General features: G+C 50.2%; 1 protein-coding gene across 4 annotated transcripts in view; it reads right to left on the bottom strand.

The window, feature by feature from the left end:
• LEF1 (lymphoid enhancer binding factor 1) overlaps positions 1 to 2,538 on the bottom strand; it is a 70,860-nt gene extending 68,322 nt beyond the window's left edge. For all 4 annotated transcript variants that reach the window (XM_052774848.1, XM_052774839.1, XM_052774867.1 and 1 more), the window contains exons 1-3: positions 2,450 to 2,538; positions 1,645 to 1,873; positions 662 to 725 (exon numbers count right to left, since the gene is read on the bottom strand). In XM_052774848.1, the coding sequence (XP_052630808.1) occupies positions 662 to 725; positions 1,645 to 1,854 (274 nt within the window). In that variant the 5' untranslated portion in view covers positions 1,855 to 1,873; positions 2,450 to 2,538. The remainder of the gene's footprint in view (positions 1 to 661; positions 726 to 1,644; positions 1,874 to 2,449) is intronic.
• Between the last annotated feature and the right edge of the window lie 20,539 nt (positions 2,539 to 23,077).

The raw sequence follows: 23,077 nt of genomic DNA, 5'->3' as shown, positions 1-23,077 counted from the left end.
GACCAATTTGGAGAAAGATCGCCACAGAGTCCTGGAAAGCACCAGGACTGAACTGTGTCTGTCTTTATATGGAATTTATGATCTGGTTTAGTTTGTGATGATAAGCATTTCACTTTAAACGTAATCTCCCATCCTTCACAGCACACATTCTTTGTACGTGTGTCCAGCTTCCTAAGTGATATTCAGCGAGCTCTGTTATTTCCTCTGTCCTCCTCAATCAAAATTAATCAGCTGGTACATTAAAAAAAGCAAGAGGTCTGTTCATGCTTAGATTTGGAAGAGGAGATTTAAGCGACAGGCTTTGGCTACAGGGAAAAAAGCACAGTGTTTCTGAACACACACTCGGCTGCCCAGTATGAGTGAAGAGATAGATGTGTTTAAGCTGATATCCTAAAAATAGTTATTTCTTCAGCGAAGATCCATTTGGCCTACTTATCAGTTTCTAAACAACTGAAATACCATTTGGTCACTCAAGATAAACGTGCTGCATGTTCATCTCCTTTTTAAATGCGCTTTGAAAGCACCCTGGCATCCCCCTTCCCCAAAAGGTACTAAATGTATGTTTCCCAAAAGAAACCAAGGTCCAGTTTGAAGACCGTGCAGAGGCTCACGGGGGGACTAAGGGGGACAATATCGCAAGACAGGACCGTGCGCTTCTCACCTTCCTCCGGGTGCTCTCTGCCTTTATCATGGTAGGAATCCTGCGCTTGAGTCTGCCTGGAAACCTGACCGCAGGGAATCCACCATCAGAAAAGAAGAAGAAAAAGAAAAAAAGTCATTGTACGGGTGCTCATTTATCGATCACAGCTGCTACAGCTTCTTGTGGAAAGAAAAAAGTTAGGGCAAGAGATAAGCATCTTTCTTTTCCCTCTTAAGTCGCTTGGAAGGCAACTGTACCAGAAACGTTTGTGTAAACGATCGTTTTATGACAACACGAGTAACTAGAGGGCTTTGCGAAGGTTTTCTAGCAGAAGCGCCCTACATTTAACGAAAGGGGCTTACTTCTGGAAAATATTTGGCGTTTCAGCAGTCAAAACAGTCTTGTTAACAAGATACCAAAAATAATGAAGTTGCCCTCATTACCCGACCTTTAGGGAAAAAAAAAAAAAAGGAAAGAAAAAAAAAAAAGGAAGAAAAAAAAAGCAGGTTCCCCGCTCGCCCTGAAGTTGTTTTAGCATCGGGAATTTCTTTCCAAACAGTTTTATGCAAATCCCTTAAAGAGTTTACGGCTAATGCTCCGACCCCGCTGATTTTACCGAGGAAATTTCATGGCCGCTTGAGGTCTAATACCACCGCACCGTCGGGGGACTCACGGGAACTTTCTCGTCCCGGGCCGAAGCGCCGAGAGGGCCGCCCCCCCCCCTCCCCCCCGGCCCATCGCCGGGCGCGGAGGGGCGCGGAGCCCGCCCGGCTCAGCCCGCCGCCCCTCTCGAAACGAGAGTTGGGGTGGGATGGTTAATAGGGGGGGGGGGGGGTTAATTGGGGGGGGTGGAAATTCGGAAAATAGGAGTTTCACCGGTGCCCCGCCGAAGCTCCCTCCCTCCCTCCCTCCCTCCCTCCCGGCGGCAGCGCCCGGAGCCCGCCGGCATCCCGCGCCCCCGCGGCCGCTCCGCGCTGCCCCGCGGAGCCCCCGCGGCCGCGCACCTCGTGCCCGTTGGCGCCGGGGGCGATCTCGGACTCGTTGACGAGGGAGGACTTGATGTCGGCCAGGTCGCCCTCCTCCTCGGGGTGGCTGATCTCGGCGAAGATCTTCTCCTTCTGGGGGTCCCCCTCGTCCTTGAAGGGGATCATCTCGTCGGTGGCGCAGAGCTCCGGGTCCCCCCCACCGCCCCCGGCCCCCGGCAGCTGCGGCATCCTCGCGGCAGCGCGGCGTCTGCTGCGGCCGCCGGCCCGCCGCGGGAAGGGGAGCGGGAGCGGGAGGAGCAGCGGGGGGAGGAGGAGGAGGAGGAGGGAGGAGGAGGAGGAGGAGGAGGAGGAGGAGGAGGAGGAGGAGGAGAGGAGGAGAAGGAGGAGAGAAGAAGGAAAAATCCCGTGAAGTCCTCGGGGTTGCTCTCGGCAGCTGGAGACCCCCCGGCCGCCCGCCCCCTCGGGGCCGAGGTACCCCCGCTCCCGCACGGCACCGGCCCCGCGGGGAGACTCGCCCCGCCGCGCCGCACGGCCGGAGTAAGTCGAAATACACCCGCTCGTGTCCCGCCCGCCCCCAGGGACCGCGCCGGGGGCCCGCCCCCCCGCAGCCCCGTCCCCCGTCCCCTCCGCCCCCCGGGGCCCGGGCTCACCCTGGGGATGAGGGGACGCGGAGGGGAGCGGAGCCCGCACGAGTTTCGCCTCCGAGTGAAGTTGCCGCCACCCGGGTGGGCCCGAGTTAAAATGGCTGGGGGGGTTGGCGGGCGGGCAGGGGGAGGGGGCGCCCCGGGGGACGGCGACGGCGCTGCCCGCGGCGCGCACCCACCGGGCCTTTGTCCGCCGCTTCGCCCGCGGCTCCGGGCACGGCTGGGCTCGGCTCGGCGGCACCGCGGGGGGCGGGGGGGCGAGGAAGAAACAGCCCCGGGAGGGAGGGAGGGAAGGAGGGAGGGATGGAGCGGGCGGGGAGGCGCCCCCCCCCCCCGCTTCCCTCCGCGCCGGCGGGCAGGGAAAAAAGTTGCCGCCGCGGCGCCTCCGCGCCCCCGGCCGCCTCCGCGCTCAGCGCCCGGTCCGGGGCCGCCTGCCGCAGCCGGCGGGCGCGGCGCCCCACGGGGGGCGGCGGTGGGGCGCGGGGCGGCGGCGGCGCAACTTCAGCATCGCGCCCGCCCTCTCTCCCTCCCTCCTTCCCTCCCTCCCTCCCTCCGCCGTCGGGGCGGGGCGGGGGCGGCGGAGATGAAAGGAGCCGCCGCCGTGACTGACACCGCGCCCGGGGCGGGGGGACCGGGCGGCGGGGGCGGGGAGAGGGCCGGGGCCGACGGCTCGGGGGGGAGCGGGTGCGGGGCTGCCCCCGGGCAAACTTTGCTGGGGCTGCGCCGAGCAGCCTCAGTCTCTGCGTCTGTGTGTCTACATGTACGTGTGCCGCACCGGGGGGGCTGCGCCGGGGCACTGCCGCTCCTCTCCCTCCCCAGCCAGCAGCCCGCCGAGGAGGGCACGGGCACTCGCAGCATCCCCGGGCAGACAGACCTGCTTTTTTAGGGCTGCTTTGTTGAGACTTCCCCCCTCCCCCCTTTTTTTTGGGGGGGGGGGGGGTTGGCTGAGGCCACATGGCGTGCGAGGATTTGCCGGGGCGCTGCCCGCGCCCGCTTGGGACGAAGGGCAGAATTAACACATCGCCCTTAAATCCAGCAAGTGCCCGGCAGGAACGTGTAGCAGCCCCCGGGCGACAGGGAGAAAACCAGCCGGGGTGAGCTCCCTCCGCCCTCAAAGCGGCAAACGGAGCCAGAGCAGGCACCGAGGTTCACCCCTCCGCCCCGTCCCGTTCCTTCAGCAGCCGCGCTGCCCCGCCAGCTCCCGGGTGACACGGCATCGCCCCGGCGCAGGGTACCAGCACGTTAAAAAAAAAAAATTTAAATAAAATCATCCAAACAAAGGCAGGCGCTGCGTTTTGGGAAACGTCAGGGTCCGCAACTTCTTTTATTTTGCGAACGCGACGGGCGCGCATTTTGCAGGAAACCACTTCCCATCATTTTGGCATCGGAAAAGCGCGCTTCGTGCTTTGCACATGCCCCGCGAGGTTGCTAAACCTTCAAGCGTCGGGAAACGGGGAAACGGGAACATGTGGATGCTCAATCCGTTTTCAGCAGATGCTGGTCCCGGCGCGGCGTGAGGAGCGGCCGGCGCTGGCTGGGACACGGGGGGGAGGGGGGCGGGGGGGGGGGCTGAGCCCACACCGCCCCTCGTGCCTCCGCATCATTGCCCACGAACGAGTAATTAAAATCCAGCTGAGAAACGAGACCCGCCAAACGCCGAGAAAGGGGGCAGGTAGTGGGAAACGGGGGGATGGACTTGTCAAGTCGAAGAAGTGCGTAAAAGAAATAATCGAGAAAGAAAGAAATTAGAAATGTAAACCGCGGGAAGGGGCTTAATTGTGCAACGCTCCGCGGCTGGAGGGGAAGCCCCCTCTTTCCCGAAGGCGGCTGGAGAGAGGCGATCGGGAAGCGGTTGTTGCGCGAAACGGCAACTCGGGGATGGTTTGTGCGCGGAGGTGCCGCCGCAGCCCCCCCGCCCCTCCTCCCTTTCCTGGCGCTCGGCGGGCACCGGCTACCCGGCCCCGGGGGAAGGTGCCCCGGGCCGGTCCCTTTCGGAAAAAAAACCCCATAAAAACAAAAAAACCCAAACCCCTGCGGCGAGCGCCCGAGCGTTGCAGCCTGCTCCCCCCGACGGGGCGGCCCGGCCCGGGAGCAGGAGGCGGGGGTCCCCGCCGGAGGAGCCGGCAGCGCGGCCACCCGTCCGTTTCATCACCGGGTCCCTCGGGAAAAGCAGCCTCCCCCCGCCCCTCCGCCGTCCCGGGGTCTCCCCCTTCATGTGGGCTGGAGTTTTTCCCGGATCCGTTTTTTGGTGGAAGGATTTTGAAGGCAAAAAAAGGCCGCGGGGGGGGGGGGGGGCGGGGGACGGCGGGGCGGTCGGGGGTGGGGGGGGGGGAGGTGGAGACCGTCATGATTTATGACAAGGGGATAAACTCAGGAAACCTCAACTCCAACGCCAGATTTGACTGGAGACAACACAAAGCTGTCGCTTTACTCGCAGTTCGTGGGGCTGGGGCGGCGGGCACGGCCCCGGGGGGGGGGCACGGCCCCGGGGGGGCGACCCGCCGTGCCCCCGCCCGCGCCCGGCGGGACCCCGCTGCCCCCCCCGCGCCGCCGGGATGCGCGCCCGCCGCCGTGCCCGCTGCCGGCCGGCACCCGGCTCCGCACCGGCTGCCGCGCGGTTTAGTACTTCAACGGCGTTTGTTTGGGCGTTTTAGGTGTGGGGTGGTTTTTTTTTTCCTTTTCATTTTAGTGTGGTTTTGTATTTCCGCGTGGATTTTTTTTATTATTATTATTTTGGACGTTTTTGTATTTTAGCGGGTTTTGGTCGTTTGAGCGCGTTTTGGCGTTTTAGAGGTGGGGGTTTTTTCTTTCTTTCTTTTTTTTTTTTTGGCATTTCAGCGTTGAAGGGCTCCGCGCTTCGAGCACTCCCCGACGGCCAGCCCGGCTCGCCCGCCCCCGGGGCGACACGAACGGGGAGAGGAAACCCACCGTCGGCCCCGCGGCGGGCCGAGCACCAGCGGTCGGGGCAGCGGGACGACCCCCGTAGGGAAGAAAGAGGGGAACCGGGGTCCCAAGGACGACCCCCCCCCTCGGGGCGCAATAAGCGGGGGGGGGACCGGACACCCTGGCGAGCGAAGCGCCGTCGGCCGCCGGCGCCCCCCTATATAGGGGAGGGCGGGAGCGGGGCGGGGCGGCGGCGCCTTTGATGTCCCGCCGGCGGCCCCTTTCATCCCCCCCGGGTCCCCCCCCGGGCCCTTTGTGTGACTAAATTTGGCAGGAGTATGGAGGCGCGCCAGGGCGCCCACGTGTGCGCCGAGCTCCCAGCTGAGCGGGCAAGGGTTTTCTTCCGGGTAAGGAGACAGCGGGGGAGATCAAAGAGTTTGGGGAGCTGGAGCCGAAATGTACAGTGGAAATAAAATAAAATAAAAATAATACAAAAAGGGGGAGGAAAAAAAAAACAACCAAAAAACCCTCCTCCGGCCTGGACGCGTGCCAGCCCGGAGGCACGGGGGAGGGGGGGGAGCGCTGCGCACATGGTGGGGAAGGACCGGCGGGAAGGAGCTGGTTTTCTCCGGGAGGGAAAAAAAAAATAATTAAAAAAAATATATATTCTTGCAAAGGGGATTGCAGTTATTTTCTGAGAAGAAGAAAAAAAAAACACCAAAAAACCAAACAAAACCCCAACCCTTTTGTTTAAAACCACCGGGCTGTGGAGCCAAGCGGGCTCCGCCTGGAAGTGCCGCCCGACGGCGCGTCCCTGCGCCCGGCCGGGCCGGGGCTGCGCGGCCCCGGGGGGGGGGAACTCCTTTATATTGACCGACAAACGAGCAAACAGCGGCAAAAAGCCCCCCCCCCCCCCGCCCCGCCCCGAGAGGCCAGTGCCAGTTCGGATGGAGCCTTTCTAGGCAAAACCTCCGTGGGTTTTTTCCCCCCCTGGGGGGAAATGTCGAGGGTGGCCCCCCGAGGGGTGGCTGTGCTGGGGGGGGGAGGTGTGGGTTGCCATTTGTGGCACCCCACGCTGTGCCCTGCTGCTCCCCGACGGGACAGGCGTGCACCCCGCTGCTGAGGAGCAGCATGACTTTTTTAATGAGCTGTGAGGTGCATGGGTGGCAGAGCTGGGGTGCGGGAGGGGAGTCCCGGGGGGCCCCATCACCGCCCTGCACACCCTGCCCGCCCTGGGCCTGTGGGGACGGCCACCCACCTCTGGGCTTCTGCTGCTCCCTCAGGACTGCAAAGCACAAAAAAGGATGTCAGATTTCAAAATCTTTCAAATCAAGATTTTACAGTCCCTTTGCAAGGCGATGTGACTGAATTATGCGTGTTCCCTGGGCCTGCGTTTGCCACCCTACTTAGATAACATCCGTGATTTATGTGCAAGTTGAATATATGGGCTGAATTCCCAAATTCCTTCTGAGGCAAATAAATCCTCCTCCGTCAGGATGTGGGGTGAGCAGGGCCCAAGCAGGGCTGCGATGATTAGCCCTGGGCTCTGCAGCATTATTGCTGCGGTCTCCCTCACGCGCCACGGCTGTGCGGCACCGCCGGGGAGCCAGCCCCGGGCTGCCTCGGGATGCATGAATGTATTTAGAAATACAGACTTGTTCCTTGCCTCCAAAACAAGGATAATATTTCTAAGCCTCTTTTTTGCCCTGTGAGATTAAATGCAACGTTGTGTGTAAGAGGCTCGCTGCCACAGGAAAAGCTGTAAATAACAGATCCAGATGGTTTGGGGGCAAAAACCAAAGCGCCCTCACTCTTGTGTTGTACCAGGCAGTCCCTCTGTACGGTCCCTTTGGCAGTGCAAACCCTTTTCAGTGCTTTTACTAATGCAAGGTCCAGACAGCTGGTGTGGCTTTGGATTTGGGTCCAGGTTTGGGTTGCAGACACTGTGGCCTACAGCCCCATGACCCACATCCAGCTGCTCATCGGTGTGGGTCGCCTGCCGTGGTCTCCAGACACTGCTGGGGCTGTGGGGTCCCGCACGATGAAGCAGTGATGCCAGTCCCCGGCAGCCTCGGGGGGATGTAGGCAGGGCTGGTGCGAGGAGGATTTCTCACCGCGCACATCTTCATTTCCCTCATAGTGGCTAAAAGGGCTTCTTTCTGACTTTCTTTCTTTCATGGTTGGGCAGAGTCAAGAGGATGCTGCTGAGTGAAGGGAACAGTTCCGTATTTGCTGGAGATTTGTACTTTGAATGGAGGAAAAAACCAAAAAGGGAATAATGTGTGCTGGTTTTGAAAACGCGGTTATTATGAGTCTTTATGAAATGCGGACTCATTTTTTAAAATTATAACGAAGGGCATCCTGGCTGTGTTTCTAGCAGCTATATCAAAGAGTAACTGCACTTCTCATTTAAAGCTACTTTGAAAGAGATCACATGTAATAGGTATTAGGATATTAAGAGTGTATATGTGCTTTTTGCTTTTTAATTTACACATCCAGCTTTCCAGTTCTGGGATGCCATTAATGTTCTTAGCCCAGAATTACTCTATTTAAAGAGCTAGGTTTTCTTAGCCCTTGCGACAACATGGGCTTTATGAGATTTGAGTGGGCAAATCTCACCAGCGCATTTTTACTATAAGAGCTTTTGTTTAGAGGAATGCATTGGTGGCTCAGATCTCACAAATACGTTAAGTTATCTTATTTTGAGATTAAAATAGTTAGCAGTTCAGGGGCTGCTTTCTTCTTCGTTCTTTAAGTGCAAGATAAAATACAGGGGAAGTGGCATGGTTTATTCAAATAAATGGTGACAAGAAGTAGTTTGCAAACTAACCCTTACATAGAGCAGTGCCGTTGCAGGATTATTTCTGATGACTCATTAGATCAGATAATCCGCAGTGTATGGATAAAAGGGGAGGCAGGACTCAGAGTCAGAACCAAACCCAGAAAGCCACGCATGGGAGAATGCAAAATGTGAGGTTAATGTTGTATTAAAGGTAAGACCTGAACAGAGCACAGCAACGTGCTGCCCCCCAGCAAGGATTTTTAGGCTGGGATTTTTGAAAGGACCGAGGAGATGTTCAAAGGGAGTAGAGTACTACATCCCTGAGGGGGCCTTTGAAAATCCAAACTTTAGTAGTTTTGTTGGACATTACATTTATGAGAGACTCTGGCTGAAGAAGTGTGTTTTAATTGCAGAGTAGCAGTTTTGCCCGTTTACGTCAACATTTCCTACTTTCTTAGAGGGGGAAGTTCTGCTCCTGAATAAATAAATGTTATACGTGGCCCAGGGCGGATGAGATTTGCTCCATCCCCGAGAGCCAGGATGCCGCACCCTGGGGGCAGTGTCCGTGGGCAGGTTTTCAAAGGCCCCTCCAGCTGAGTCCTGCTTCTGCTCCTCTAGCTTTGCACTCAGCAGCGCCGGTGCGTGTCTCACACTGCGACCTCTTGGATGCACCTGGGAAAGGCACCAAGGGGCTTTTGCTAGGGGTTTTGTGCATGTGTCGTTGGAAGCCTTATGCTGAAAATGTTTATTTCTGTTGGTACTTGCTTGTACAGTGCAAAATTAGTATCTGTAGCCCTAGAAGTATGTGAGGTGCTTTGTGGAGAAGTCATCCTTCTACAAAAGCCCTTGGCATGGCTATAGCTAGGCCTGTTTTGGAATTCAGCATAAACCAATTGATATATTCTGCCAAATATGTAATGAACATGCAGAGCTGACTGTGCACCAGGGTTTCCTCCTAGCTTTTGAAACGGCGACCGTTCCCTTTCTGTGCTCCCAACAAAATCAAAGCATCTTGTAATCCCTCGCTTGTTTTTAAGTGACAGTAGTCCTCTGTGCCCTGACAAATATTGCCGGCAGAAGCCTGGTAGCTCCAGACAAGGTCCTTTGAAAGAGGTGGGAGGGGAGGGAGGCTCTGCGGGCAACTTTCCAGCGGCAGCTGTGCACTAATGGCATGGGAGTGTGGGAGGCTTCTCCCGGGTTAGCAAGACAGTTCAGCAATGCAGTGAATGTGTGCTGCCAGTGCATGACTCCTATTTACTTTTTTTTAATTCTCTGACCTCTGTCTGACCAAGTCCGTCGCCCATACGCAGCTGGACAGGGAGGGGGAACAGCAGCCAGGCTGTACCAGGGATCTCGCTGCGCTTGGAGAAACGCGCGGCACTCCCTCGGGGGAAGCGTTTGAAGCAAGTAACGAGGTGGCGAATTTTCCTTCTTGCTGAGGAAGTTATTTGGAGGTGGGTCTTATTTTAAAGTACCATCTCCCGCTTCCCAGGGAAGTAACTGCCATTAATTTGCCCGAGAGAGGTATTAAACAGTAACAGCTGAATGCCACTCAAAGGCAGTGGTGTTTGCTAGGGAAGTGCCAGAAGATGACAATTAGGAGTTTGCAGGAGTCTGAGGTATTGTTCAGAGCCTTGTCATCTCAGCGTCACAGCTTCACGGTTTCCGGTCTGGTAACAATCCAAAAATACGTGTCTTCACGGTGACTGGAAGGCAGAGAGGCACGGTGTGCGGGGACAGCAGATAGGGCTCACCTTTTGACGAAGAGCGAGATCAGTCCGACTTGCAGCTGGCCGCTTCACCTTTAGCTCCATTCTCCTTTGCGTGGGTCTCGTGGGCTACTGTGTCCACGTCCTGGGAAAACGGGTGGTTTCGGCTTGCAATTCAGAATTTCAGAAAGGCTCTTTAAGGCTGAGGGAAGTAAAGGGATGTGAGCGAAAGTCCTGCAGGCGTGGCTGGGTTGCCAAAGGGGGGCGAACCACCACAGGCGAGGAGGTTTGGGTCAAATTCTGCAGACCTTGACTCATAATTGCGCTGGAGCAGGGACCTACAGATGAGACCCTGAGCTGCAAAAGAGGGGGGTGACATTAAGGTCAGCATGGGGTAGAGGAGAAAACTCGAAGCGACAGTAAGTGAATGGTTGCGCTTACCATCACAGAATTCCCTGTGCGGTGCTGGCCTGGGTCTCTCAGACCACTTGTGGTTCCTGCTGAGTCCAGCCAGAGCTGTGGGTGCTCACCCCCCCTGGGAATAAGCCCTGCCTAAGGAGGAGGATGGTTTCTGCCCCGCTGGAGAAGGGTAATGAGAGAGAGAGGGACCAGCTGAGACTGGCCGGGCGACTTGTGGAGGGTTGAAGCCAGACGAGGTCCGGATCATGGCTGTTGTTGCTCATCTGCCAGGTCAGGCCGTTACGCCATGATTGATCAGCCGTCTTCTGGCTTGCATATCTCTGCAGAAAGCCATGCTTTCTCTCCCGTCTCTACCTTACCTCCTCTCCTGCTTTGTGCTGGCCAGAAGGAAGGAGTAGCTGCAAAACTTGCGTATCTGGGTGAACCTCCAGCAGCAGAACTGACCGTCCTTGCCCACCCAGCAAGGCTTTTCAACAAAACAAGGGACTCCTGCTCATAATACTCTTCTTGGCTAAAAGACTTTGATAACTTTTACTAATTTCAGTACCTTTTTACACAATGTGTAATTAAATGATGAAGCTCCTTGCCGTAAAATGTTATGGAGGCCGAAACGATGAATGGATTCAGAAAAGGATTAGGCAAATTCATTTTGGCTATGAAACATGACCGGTCAGATACCACTTCCAGCTTGAAAAGTCCCTGAACCTGCAATTGCAGGCAATCCTTCCGGGCACACGAAGGTAACGCAGCAGAGGAGTGCGGAGTGGGAAACCGAAAACTGCAGAAACAGACCCAAACGCATGCTGTGACGGAAAAGTCAGATGTCTGCAACCCAATCTAACTTAAAATGAGATTTAATATATCAATCAAGAGGATCACCTTTTTTTCTTCAGAATTTGAATTTGCAGCATGCCGTCAGTCACTGGCCACAAGCTATAACCAAGATTAATACCAGCAGATGTGTGTATGCCTCTACTATGTTGATAATGAAGTAAAACTTTCCTTGTTTTATTTGTCTGTCCCTTGAGGAATTCAGTCTTTCAGACCTCTCTTGAAGCCAAGACTACCTTTTATAACTTTTATTTATGTTTGCTGACCATGAAGCATCTAAATAGTGTTTCATAAAAAAAAATCTTTATACAAGAAAGATCAGAAGTGTTGCGTGGTATTTGTATTTCTTTAAAGAGGGTATCACTGGCATGCAGACAGGCTGTGGCTCGACTTTATATGTCAACAAAAAATCATCCATGAAACATTCACCATAACAAAAATAATATTAGATAACTAGAAAAATTGGTTTTTAATGGGATTTAATTTCATTTGTGATATATTATTTTGACTTCCAGTAAACCTTTCCGTTTTCCCTTGAATGCAAGCAAACACCTCGTTATGTTGAGCTCTCTTCTTTTCCTCTTATGCACCCTGCATTTAGCTCTGATATGGGCGTAGGATTCACCAGATTATTTTGCATTAGAAGAGTGCTATCTTTAGCGAGAGCAATTAAAGCAAGGGGGCTGCAGGCCAAAGCACTAGAGCTGTATAGGGACAGCAGAAGCTGTAGATTAAGCTATATATTAATTACTCGGTTCCCTACTTGGAGCTATGAACAGTGAGTTCTCTGATTTTATGTTGCATTTTTAAGGTAGTTTGTGGTTCACTAAACCCAATGCATCAGGAGGTTTTGTATGTAGATATTAAAATGGTGGTGCTTTAGGAACTACTATGGTGTTTCGAAAAACAGCTGGGGCAGACTCCAGAGGCAGATCCAGAGGAAGGGTGCAGAGCAGCCTTTGCGAGCGTTCAGGTCCGTTGCTTTATGCAAGCTCTTGTGCAGGCTTGCAATGAGCTGGTTTTATTTCATCTGCACCCCGACCTGTGCTGGTGGATTTGATGTTGTGGGTCCAAACGAAGGTCTGATTCGGGCAGGAAGGTCTCCCCACCTGCTCTTCCCCACAGTTTATGGAGGTGCCCGTGCAGCCTCTGTTGTGCACAGGATGCTCTCCAAATTAGCAGGTCTCTGCCCCAGGGGAGCTTCTGCTTGGAGGAAGCTCCTACCTTTGAACTTATTTGAATTATCCTCATCTGGGGAAATGAATTATCCTTTGGCTCATTCTCACCTCTCAGAAGCTCCCTGTCCCCTCAGTCACATTTTTGTGCCCCTTGTTATTGCTGCACATCCTCCCTATGAACTCTCCCTGCAGCTGGGGAAGCCTGCAACATCCCCTGGGAGCTGCTGCTAATTTCAAGCCAGGCACCAGGGCAGCTGCCTCGTGCCCGACGCCCAAGCTGGGGGGGGGTCCTATTAATGTTACTTTGTTCAGTTGATCTGGATCTTGTAAAACATATGTGCCTTCAGAAGTCCTGACTCTGACCTGGGAAACAGGTGGCACCTCATAAGCCTTTTCAAAGGGAGTTCTCCTCATCTGCTGCGTAATTTAGGCCCCTGCATTAAATATAACTCGGTGCGGAGCAATGCCTGTAATGATCGTGCTTGGGCCGTCTGCAAGTCAGTTCAGCGGGGCTCTGCGTAAATGCAAGAGCCCCCACTGGGCACCCTCAGTCCCAGGCTGAGGGCCTCTGCCTGCTGTGGCTATCGTCTGTCACGCAAGCAAGGGATCCTTTGCGCCTCACTCCCATCGAAAGCGCAAATAGCCATTCGCTATATGGTAGAGGAGGGAGCGGCAGTAGCGACAGTTTTCCCACTGGTTCTGAAATCCATCCCTGTGATAATGGAGAGATTAATGTAATATAACGTAATTTAGTAAGCATGCAATAGTTAACGTTTAACTCCTCTGCCCCTTTTGTTCTGCCAGGAGCCTAAATGTCGGCCGTCACTTGGGTGATGTGGAGAAAGCACAGCTTGAGATTGACCCAGGTGCTCAGCTTCCTTCAAGATCGCTGTGTGGCTGGAGGATCCCAGAGAGAGGCGTGAGCTCCCATCAGGCCCAGGAAGAAAATGCCCGTGCCCCGATAGGACTGTTGGAAGCGGTTTCGAGGGAAGATGGGCCAGGCTGATTGAGGACAGAGACCGCACGGCACAGCGGCGTGCTTGGCGGAGGTGCAGGAGAGGAGCCTGACTGGAGGGCAGGCAATGGGGGATCCATGCCGCCAGCCGGGCAGGGGAGAGGCAAGGAGGCAGCGGCTTTCCTGCAGGTGGGAATGCTCAGGCACAACCGGTGGCTAAACCAAGCAGTGCGGAAGAAGATGGATGGAAGATGGGGGAAAAAATCCTTGAAAATGGCTCCCTGGCCATCCCAAGGCTGGAAGAGCTTGCTAGGTGTTCAGCTCTGAAAGCATAGCTTGTTAGAGGCTTACAGCAGCCCTAGGTCCGACTGCAAGACGTGACATAGCTTTCACAATTGCCCTCTGGGGAGTCTTTCCCTCCGTGCTGGATGTATCGGGAGCGCAGGCTCTTTTGCCTGTGAAGTTATGTGCAACAGACGGATGGTCTGAAAATTGCCCCAAGGTAACTTACTGTCTCTTGGTCTCAGTTTTATGAGATTCGGACATGAGGCCAACAAAGAAAAAGAAAACAGCATTGACCAAGACCTAGAAGTATTTAATGTCAATTGTTCCTCGGTAAAGGGGAGAAAACACGAACTCTCCGTGGAAGAAGTCAAGGAGCTGATTGCCAGAGCTGCCATGGTGCTACTGGCTTTAGGGTCCTGTAAGAAGTTGTTTGAAGGAGGCTGGTTGCTCATTCCTAATCTTTTGGCCTCCAGAACAAGGGACAATGAAAGAGTTTTCAGGCACATACTTTCAGCAGTCTTGGCAGCAGTTGCTTAAAATTAATCCTTACTCGTGGTTTCAGAGACTTGCCTCTTGGAGCAGGCCCATGCTATCCTCTGTATTTGTGCTGTGAGGAACACAATGGGACTCCAATCCCAATCAGAATCTGAATATACACCTATATGTGCGTGTGCATATATGTGTTTGTATACATATAGCATATATAACCAGGCTGAACAGCTTGGCGTGAATATCTCTGTGGCCAAGGCAGTGGCCCAGGCAAGCAGACTCAGAAGGGTCCGGGCTAGCCCTCCTTTCGCTGGGCCAGCAGAACCGCTCCCTGCCTTGCCGCAGGAGAAACCTTGCTCTCCCCTCTCCCCCTTTCTTTGCTCTGGTGAAGTGTACTTGGCAATTGTAACACTGCAGGTCCACGATAGTCACAAATACTAAATATAGGCGTTATATTAACTTGTAAGTGCTGCTTATGCTCCTCCATTAGCTCATGTGGAGGGTGTTGGCAGCCCGGTGGGGGCCTCTCAGAGCAACATCACTCATTTTGGCCATACAGCGCAACGCAGTGTGCGGTAGCACTTCGGTTTTGAGGATTGAAAATATCTTTATTTCAACTAGACACCCAAGCTGGAAAGCTGTGGGGGATTTTCCTGAGGGGAAGTTTTTAGCCCTCTTTCTGGAAAGGCGAGAGGCTGCCGAACCAGGGCATTTTATTTGTTGTTACCTCCTTGCCCTGGCTGCACTTAGTTCATGTAGCTGTGGGGCAATGCACGTACGCCTAGCCAGGCTAGTTTGTTGGCTACACTTTTCCTTTCCAATCAAAGGTTTTCTTTTGTGCAAGTTACTGTATATGAAAACAACCTGTTGCTCTGAGTGGCTGGGCTATACCGTTAAGCATACTTACTTAACCCAGGAGGGTTTCTGTAAAGAGTCTACCATCTGTTTAGTAATGGTGAGTAGGTCTGCCCATTGAGACACACCGGTGTAACGGGAAGACATTATTGGCAGGAATTTTGCAGGAATACTGATTTATTTCATTTACACAAAAATGATAAGGACAGCTCTGTAAGTTTGTAAGGCTTTAAATGCTTGAACCAAATGAAACTATTAGAAGAACACAAAACTGCTCACTCAACTCTGCGAGCCCAGCTCCGCTCTCAGAAACGCATCTCTGCTGACTGCAGCCTAGATATATATTCTTTGCAGTGCGTGAAGAACCTTAGCTGATGCTGTCCTGGGAAAGGTGGGGAGAGCTCTCCATAAAGCTGAAGGAGCCTCACAGCAAATGCTGTACACTGGTGCGCTTCTTCCTTCAAACTTCTTAGCATCTGGCTCAAGCACCTCTGCCAGCTGTGATGATTATGGAGCAGCGCAAGCAGAAAAGCTGCAAGCCATTTGGAGAAAAAAAGTAAGATATCCAACAGTAAGATATCACGTGGAGGTATCAGGGACGCTCAATAATTGCACCTGCGTGTTATTGAGCAACCTCAGTTTTGGAGTGGTGTTGGCCATTTCCCTGATGTACAGGCGGATCTGACCCATTTCTCTATTGCTAGCAAATTCAGAAATCATTTGACCTGAGAATCGGACAAACATACCATCCCATCATGTTCATGTGCTTTCTTGTGTGTTTTAACCTAAAAATATTTTTTCAGCAAGATTTTGGAGCAAGATTTATTTTTCATTCCTTTTAAGCCAATTTGGAGCCAGAAAGGAACAAAAAAAACCTCCAAACCCCAAACGAAATGGCGCCATTGAACAAAGGGGCTCTTGTTTGTAAACTTCCATTTTAAAGTGTTATTGCATATTCTACTGGAACAGTTTTTCATCTTTCACTTACACAGTCCAATTTTTTAAATACTAACCTATTCAACAGTCAAGTACTTTTTAGTGCCTTTTTGAGCATCTTTTCAGTGCTGCATCCCTGCTTCTCAGAAAGCTGAACTTGCCTTTCTCCCATGTATCGATCCTCTTAGATAATGTCTCCAATGAGAAAAATAAGAGAGTATTTCAATTTGCAGAGCAGCAAAGTTAAAGAGACTGAGCTGAGTTGTCCTGTAATCTGTCAGCCACAGAGCCTTCATCACTTAATGATCCTCACCTCATGTTTCTGCCACTTGCAGCACAAGAACAGGACTCTGTTTCAGAAAAGAACAACCCAGGAACAAAAAAAAATCCCACTCCCTTGCTCCCCCCTCAATTTTCCTTTGAATCTAGACATGGTCTAGCCAGGAGAAATTTTTTTATCTGCACTTCTACCTTAATATTTCTGTCTACATTGCTTTGCCTTTCTGTGCCGCCAAAGCTAAGTGTTTGCTGAATTAAATAAACCATGCCGCGTTGACAGAGCTTGTGAATACTGCTATTGTCACCAGAATCCTTTCGCTGATCCGACCCCAAATCCTAATGCCAGCTCTGCGCTTACTGGTGTGGTAGTAAGCGAACAAGAATCGATCATGCTGACGAGGCTAAGAGAATCTCCAAAAAGTCATTTTACAGGCTGGTTTTGTCACCAAGCAGCAAAACATCGGGTGCGTTATACCTGGTCTGCTTTGGAATTGGTCCCGTCTGTCAGGAAAGGTTTTTAAATTAGTAAATGCTCAGTAAATTAGCAACACATCAGAGAAAAGCTTTTTGTCCTATTGCTGAAATTAAAATAGTTGATGATTTCAGTTGCAAGGTAGTTAATAACATCGGATTTAATAGATTTCCAGTGTTTGTATAATGCAATAGGGGATGGTGGAAGGAAAAGGATTGTTCCCGTCTGTATTGTGGTGAGGAACCACAATGTAAAGTCTCTAAGATTAAAAATTAGAGCCATTTCTGACAAGGTAGTTTTCTTAAGACTTTCTTAAGAATTCTTAAAACAGAGCCATAATAATTAAAGTCCCCTAATTTTGCATATCTTAAATGCCTATGCACTGTTATATATTCCAGAACCAAATACTCTTGTGTCCCACTGAGAAGTTCACAAAAAAACTGGGTCCACTGTTTTTGTGTGAGGTCCAGAATGAAACGCGTCCACCTTAGATTCCAGTCGGTCTTTGTCAAACCACCCAGTAAAAGAACATCCTGCCTCAAATCCCACGCCATTATTTCCTCTGACACCTATTGTTTCTTTTCCTTTTGGGCATGCTGAACCGTAGCAGCAGGAGAAGAGACGCTTTGGGGAGTTATGGTGGGGAGCTGATGCTCAGACCAGTATCGGAGTTCCAGAAGTGGTATTGGCTTAAGGGTTTCAGTTTCTTTTTTAACATATTTGCGTGAGACAGCACCATAGCCTTTTTTAGCAATGTTTTCCTTTTCACTTTGTTTTTCTTTCTGACAATATAGTGCACACAAACTCAATGTGGCTGTATAGAGAGCTGCTGCGTAAGTGACTCATGCTGTCTCTAGACATTGCGTTTCACTGACGTGCATCCTAATTGGAGAGCTACAGTCTCAGCCCTGTGGTTTAGGTGAGTCACGCTCAACCCAGCACCTGGCAATAGGAGAAAGGCAGCTTTTGTTGACTTTTCCCAGTTTGGCCCTTGTCAGGGCATACTTACTACTGGGTTACCTGTGGTCTCATGGAAGCACTCTATCTGTTGCACTGACCTTTGCCTCTTAGGCAGGGTCCCCTGGCTTTATTGGTGCTTTGATGTCAAAGAAGCTTGGTAGATGCCCGGTTTCTCAAAAAATGGGCCCTTTCTGTGTGAGCTTTCTGGTTTGTAGAAATAAGGGGAATTGTATTCTTCCTCCTTAAGGTATGAGGAGAAAAGTGTCATAGTTTATAATGCTTTCAGGTTCGCAGGCAGAAGCTCTGGGCTGTCAGGGCTTGCTCTGTTGAGGCTCTGGTGTCTCGGAGGATTGCAGGAGAGCTGGCTCCCACGGGGCCATGGGCTTTGGAGGCAATGCAAGAGCATGGCAGCAGCAAATAATTTCCTTCCTCGGCCAAGGAAGGCTGAGAGATTGGCGACTTTTGCTAAATCTCTTGTTCAAATGACAATGCCAACCTTGCCGCTGCAGTGACCAGCAGAGTCCAGGTTGCCATTTGACTCTTGCTATGCAAGCAGAAGCTGGTACAAACCAAACTGATAATTCACATCCGCTGGAATTCAGATTGCAGCTCAGAAGGGACTCTTTAAAAGCTCCGGAATAATTATTTCACCTGGAGTTGGAATTTTTTCTCCAGGCTCGACTTACAGTTTATAAATATGTGAGATAGGAGATTGGTAATTCAGTTTATAGTTTGTATGAACCCTGAAGCTTGTGTCAATGCTGTTATCTATTATAGAAATGCAAACATGCTCTTTGATGTGTTATTCTCAGTGACTTGGGAGGATAAAGGCGGAATACTCTATGGGCATTTGTAAAAGAAATTCAGAAATTGCAAGTCTACTAGGACCTAATAACACATTTTCGTTTATTTTTTTCCTCTTTTGCAATATGCTTGATTACGGTAACTTAAAAACAAGAGAAATATTGCATCTGTCTAGGTTTCTGCAGTAGGAGAGCTCAAACCAGTTTCCCTGCTATGCCCAAACCCCTTTTTTGAGTATGCCAAGTGTTTATTATATTATAGCGGCAGGGAAATTTGGTGCCACATATCTATGATTTATTTTGTTGGACAGATTTTCTTGCTATAGGAGCACCTCCTGCTGGCTCTGCACTGCACTGCCCTTGGACTGCTCGTGTTTTCCAGACTTGGGAATAAAAAAGGAAGCCAAGCGAAGTTTCCTGAGATAAAGGAAAATGATCGGCATGGGACCAGCTCTGCTGCTGTGAATGGTGATAGGGACGGCTCAGGCGACTGACATTACCCAATCTGCTACAGATACATATTTATATAGTCACTAATGGAGTATTGGTACTCCACTAACTCAGTTCAAGAGGGTCGTAACATGCTTTCTGTTCCCACATTTCCACGGTGACCCAGCTGAAGTCCACAGAATAGCTGGCAGTAAAACTCAGTAATAGGGAGGTGAGAAATAGCAAGATGACATTGTGCTTGTCCCTGGTAGCTTCAACTAGTCCATGAAAAATAATTCAGAATGTTTGTCCACCAAAAATGCCATTTTTATTTTTAAAAGTGAACATCTAGTGGGTTTGTGACCATTTCAGTGAATTTTATTTGAAAACATAAAAGCAAGATACTAATACGTCCTTTTTGATTACTGCCACAACAAGCAGCTTCAGTGTTTTGTTTCCAAGCAATTTTTTCTTGAAGGTTTGGTTTTTATTTTTTTAAGAAGCAGTTAAAAAGTCATTTTTAAAAATAAAATAAGTCAAACTACAAATGGTATGTTAAAGGTAAGCTAAATAAGCTGTCCTGACCAGAGTGGTTTTTTTCCTTGGAAAACTAAAACTGTTGAAAATACTTGCTATCATTCAGATGCACAGCAAAAATAAGTTTGAAATATCAACATTTCCCCCAGAATGAGAACACTGCCAGCTCTGACATGTTCCCTTTGGTGATCAAAGCTCTTGGGATGGATGGAGATGACATAAAGAAAACGTGGTTTGTTCGTTTAAATGCAGTGGGTGGGAAGAATGAGAGAGCAGGATGTTGTAGGGAGTAGGACTCAAACAGAAAATGAGCAGTAAAGATCTGTTCATCAGTGCCGATTGCTCGTAGTAAGCATTAACACTGTAGCAGCACTTAAATGTTCCTGCTATTTATTGTTATTCCAATAGTATATAAAGAGGCTGTTGAGATAGACACCAGAAAACAAGCACAAGAAGACACAGACCTTGTCTCTACAGCAATTAAGCTTTTGTTTTACAAAGGGACGACCCATGGTTTATTACAAAAACATTTTCTTCTTTATTGTCCTGTTTTAATATTTCGACACACCCTAATGAAAACACAGCATGCCTCTACAATGCCATGCTCTACTCTGTTGTCATGTATTTTATGGCTGTGTGTACCCTCCAGCGTGTTTCTGCAGCCTCCTCCCTCGGTTAATTGTCACCTACGGCTGGCTGACTGCTCCTAGGGAGGATGCCACAAAGGTAATCGATAGGGTTCACATGACACCCATCACAAACGCACACGCGTCCGCCCAGACAAATGCTCAGCCAGTACAGTGCCCACAGTCCTACACCCTGTATGGCGCACATTTTACAGAAAGAAAAACTAGGAAATAATTTGTAAATATTGTATAGAATGGTTTAAAACTTCTCCGGGGCTATTTTGGTAAATCTTGCTGCTTGTAAAGCCAGACTCCTTTTATCTCATAGGGGCTGAAAGACAGAAGAAAATTATGACTAATACAGTTTTAAGAATTAGAAAAACATACCTAACCCTACATATTTTGAATATCAGAATATCAGCACTTAAGGCTGTGATTTTCAAAAGAGCTTATGGGAGTGTGTGGCACCTGGACCTACTCCTACCCCCACTGAAACTCATATTAATTTGCTATCAACTTTCATGTGAGGGATCAAAACTCTTCAGCTCTCACTGACTTTCCCTGGGAGTTCGGTGACTGTTGCAAAAATCCCAGCTCAAACCTCCTAGCTTTCACTTTCCTTTCAGGGGGAATTGGGTGCCTATTGCGAAAATCCCAGGCTGAACAGCCTGATAACTCCTGGCTTTCAGGGCAGGAAGCAAGCACTGTACATCCTACCCGAAAGCCAGCAGGAATCTCTCTTTTCCAGTGCAGAGGGTTTTGACATTTTGGCCTTAGCTACATCCCTCAAGCTGGACAGAGTATGACCTGTCTGAGGCTTGTGATAGGTTTCCTTTATTCCAGGATCATGGAGAATCTATGTCTGGGCAAGTGAAAGCAATATTTGATCTGGCTGTAGCGATCCATTTCTATTAAGTAGTTACTGTTTGGAATGGTGCCCAAAAATTTGCACTGACAAAAAGTAGGTCTCGTGAGCTGGACTAGGGGGTGAAGATGGCTGGGGCAGTCACAAACATATATTGCCCTTTATTCCCAGCCCATTTCAGTGCCACTGTCACAGAGATGCCTTCCTCTTTCTGAGACAAAAAGTAATGTCTGCATTATTTCATACGAAATTACTGCAATGAGGTCTGTGCAGTGGCTTTGCAAGTCAGCACAGAACATAATCAGCTGTGGTCAGTGGGATGCTGCAGGAGCAGAAGTACTCACTTGTACAAATCTAATGGCGAGACTGTTGTGTGTGGGGGGCTGTGCTTGCCCGTGTGTACGTGGGGGTGCACACCCTGCCGCCTGCATACGCGCGTGCAGATGGGCAGCAGCAACGAGAGGGGCTGCTCGTGGGAGAAACAAATCTGCTTTACACTAACAGCTCCGGATCTGCGTTTTATTTAGAAGAAATAATGGTCGTGTACCTAACAAATAAACCAGCCCTGCTTGCCAGCGCTCTCAGAGCGATGGTAATTACATAGATTTTTGGTCAGTCCTGTCATATTTACTCCACTAAGTTGATTAACCTACGTAATGAGTACAGGACTGTGACCAATACTGACCCCACATCAAAGGCTGGTACTGCTGCTGTGTGCTGACCTGAATTTTAATTGTTCACTAGGTTTTGTAATTAAACCACAAATGTGCTAAAGAAGAGATTAGGCATTTTAGCTGGCAGTGTATGCATTTTCCCAGGTGTGCCAGTTGTGTACACTATAAAACGTCCAATGCCTGCCTCAATACACAAGTATCTAATGATATGCCACTTTACAGATACCTAAAGCCTCTTCTTTTTTTGTGCTTGGTATCTTAAAATGGGGAACAAATGTAATTTATATGCTAAAACTTTTCTATATACATTATTGTGTATCACCAAAGCTCTTGCATAAAGGTATATAAATAAATCAATGATGAATAAATGAGGACTTCAAGTGTCTGTGAAGTTCCCACAGGCTTACACACTCAGTCCTCAGAGTCCAAAAAAGCTACCGCAGACAGATGTGTTTTCCTTCTTCAGGATCATCAGTGTGGTAGGTACATCTGTTGCTTCAGCCAGTGGCTATGCCAGACTCGAGAGAAAACACATTACTCCTTAAATGAAGACAACTATCAGAAATAAATGAGAACATTTGGAAAGCTACCCGTGCCTCACTTTTGTTTGAAAGACACTTCTCTCTTGGAAGCTCTCGCAACATAAAAGAGAGGAACTGCGCTGCCTCGCTCCACATGACCCCTCCCTCTCTGATTTTGCTGGAGAAAAACACGTGTTTCGACATCTGAGTTTTCCAGCACATGCTGCCTTCTACCTCACGCGCCTGCTCCTTTGGCGAGGAGAAGTCCAGTGTCTCTGTTGGCACAGTTCCCTGCTTTGCTTCTGACCACACAGAGGAGACGGAACTAGAACAAAGTGAGTTAATCTGGAGTTGGGTGGGTTGCACTGGAAGGGAACAACTGGGAAGAAGATCCATCTTTCATTCATAACATTCTGTTTGAAACATATGGGAAGAATTAGGAGCTACATTTTCATCTTGATGAGCTGGGACTTGGGAGCATGTCTTGAGATTTATGCAAGACTCTGAATTTGGTCTGAAACTATTCTTTGGTGTGCTTGTAGTTCTTCCATCTTCCTGTGATCTAGTCCTCCTGTGATCTACCAGTGATGGGTGTCATCAGGACTCACAAAAAGTTGTTGACTCTGTGAATTTGATTGTGAGCAGAGAGCTTGGCTGAAGGAAGAGCAAAACCCAGCTTTCTCTTCTACAGGAAGACTGTTATGCATAAAGAATAATGAGGGCAAGATGACAAAATGTGGCAGGTCTGGGGAGTAGCAATCTCTGAAATACAGGCTATTTGTGTCACAACTTTGATAGCCAGAGTTCTTCTAACATGGGCAATTTGCAGTTGTCTGCTGATATTTTGGAAAAAAAATAATTTCATATGTGGCTGTGTAATTTACTGGCATGGTGAAACAGTCCTAGTCATCTTTTTTTCATTAAAAAAAAAACCACCCTGCAGACTAAAGAGTACCCACCTGGCACTGAATAGTGTTCTGTAGACACTGGTCTTAACGTAACATTCGCAACGTACTCTCCAGGGACAATCTCTGCTTTGTTTTTCTTTCCTGTGTGCTGCCCAGGAATCCCAAAGGCATCTCTGGGAAGATTTTTCTTTCAACAGGGGAATTGTTTGTTCAGCCACGTAGCTGAGTTCACCAACTGGAGGCATTTTTTCCAGTATGCCTTGATCCACTCTGAGAGCCTCAGAAGCCAACTGAGTGTTTCTTGGGCATGAACTTCTCTGCCTGACTCCCAGCTCAGGTTGCTCTGAGGCACAAGATTTTGCATCCTATTTCGGTTGGTCCTGCCATGAGGGTAATTTCTGCATGCTGGA

The sequence above is a fragment of the Harpia harpyja genome, chromosome 2, assembly GCF_026419915.1.
Source record: "Harpia harpyja isolate bHarHar1 chromosome 2, bHarHar1 primary haplotype, whole genome shotgun sequence".
Lineage (NCBI taxonomy): Eukaryota > Metazoa > Chordata > Aves > Accipitriformes > Accipitridae > Harpia > Harpia harpyja.
This window is presented reverse-complemented; position numbering and strand designations above follow the sequence as displayed.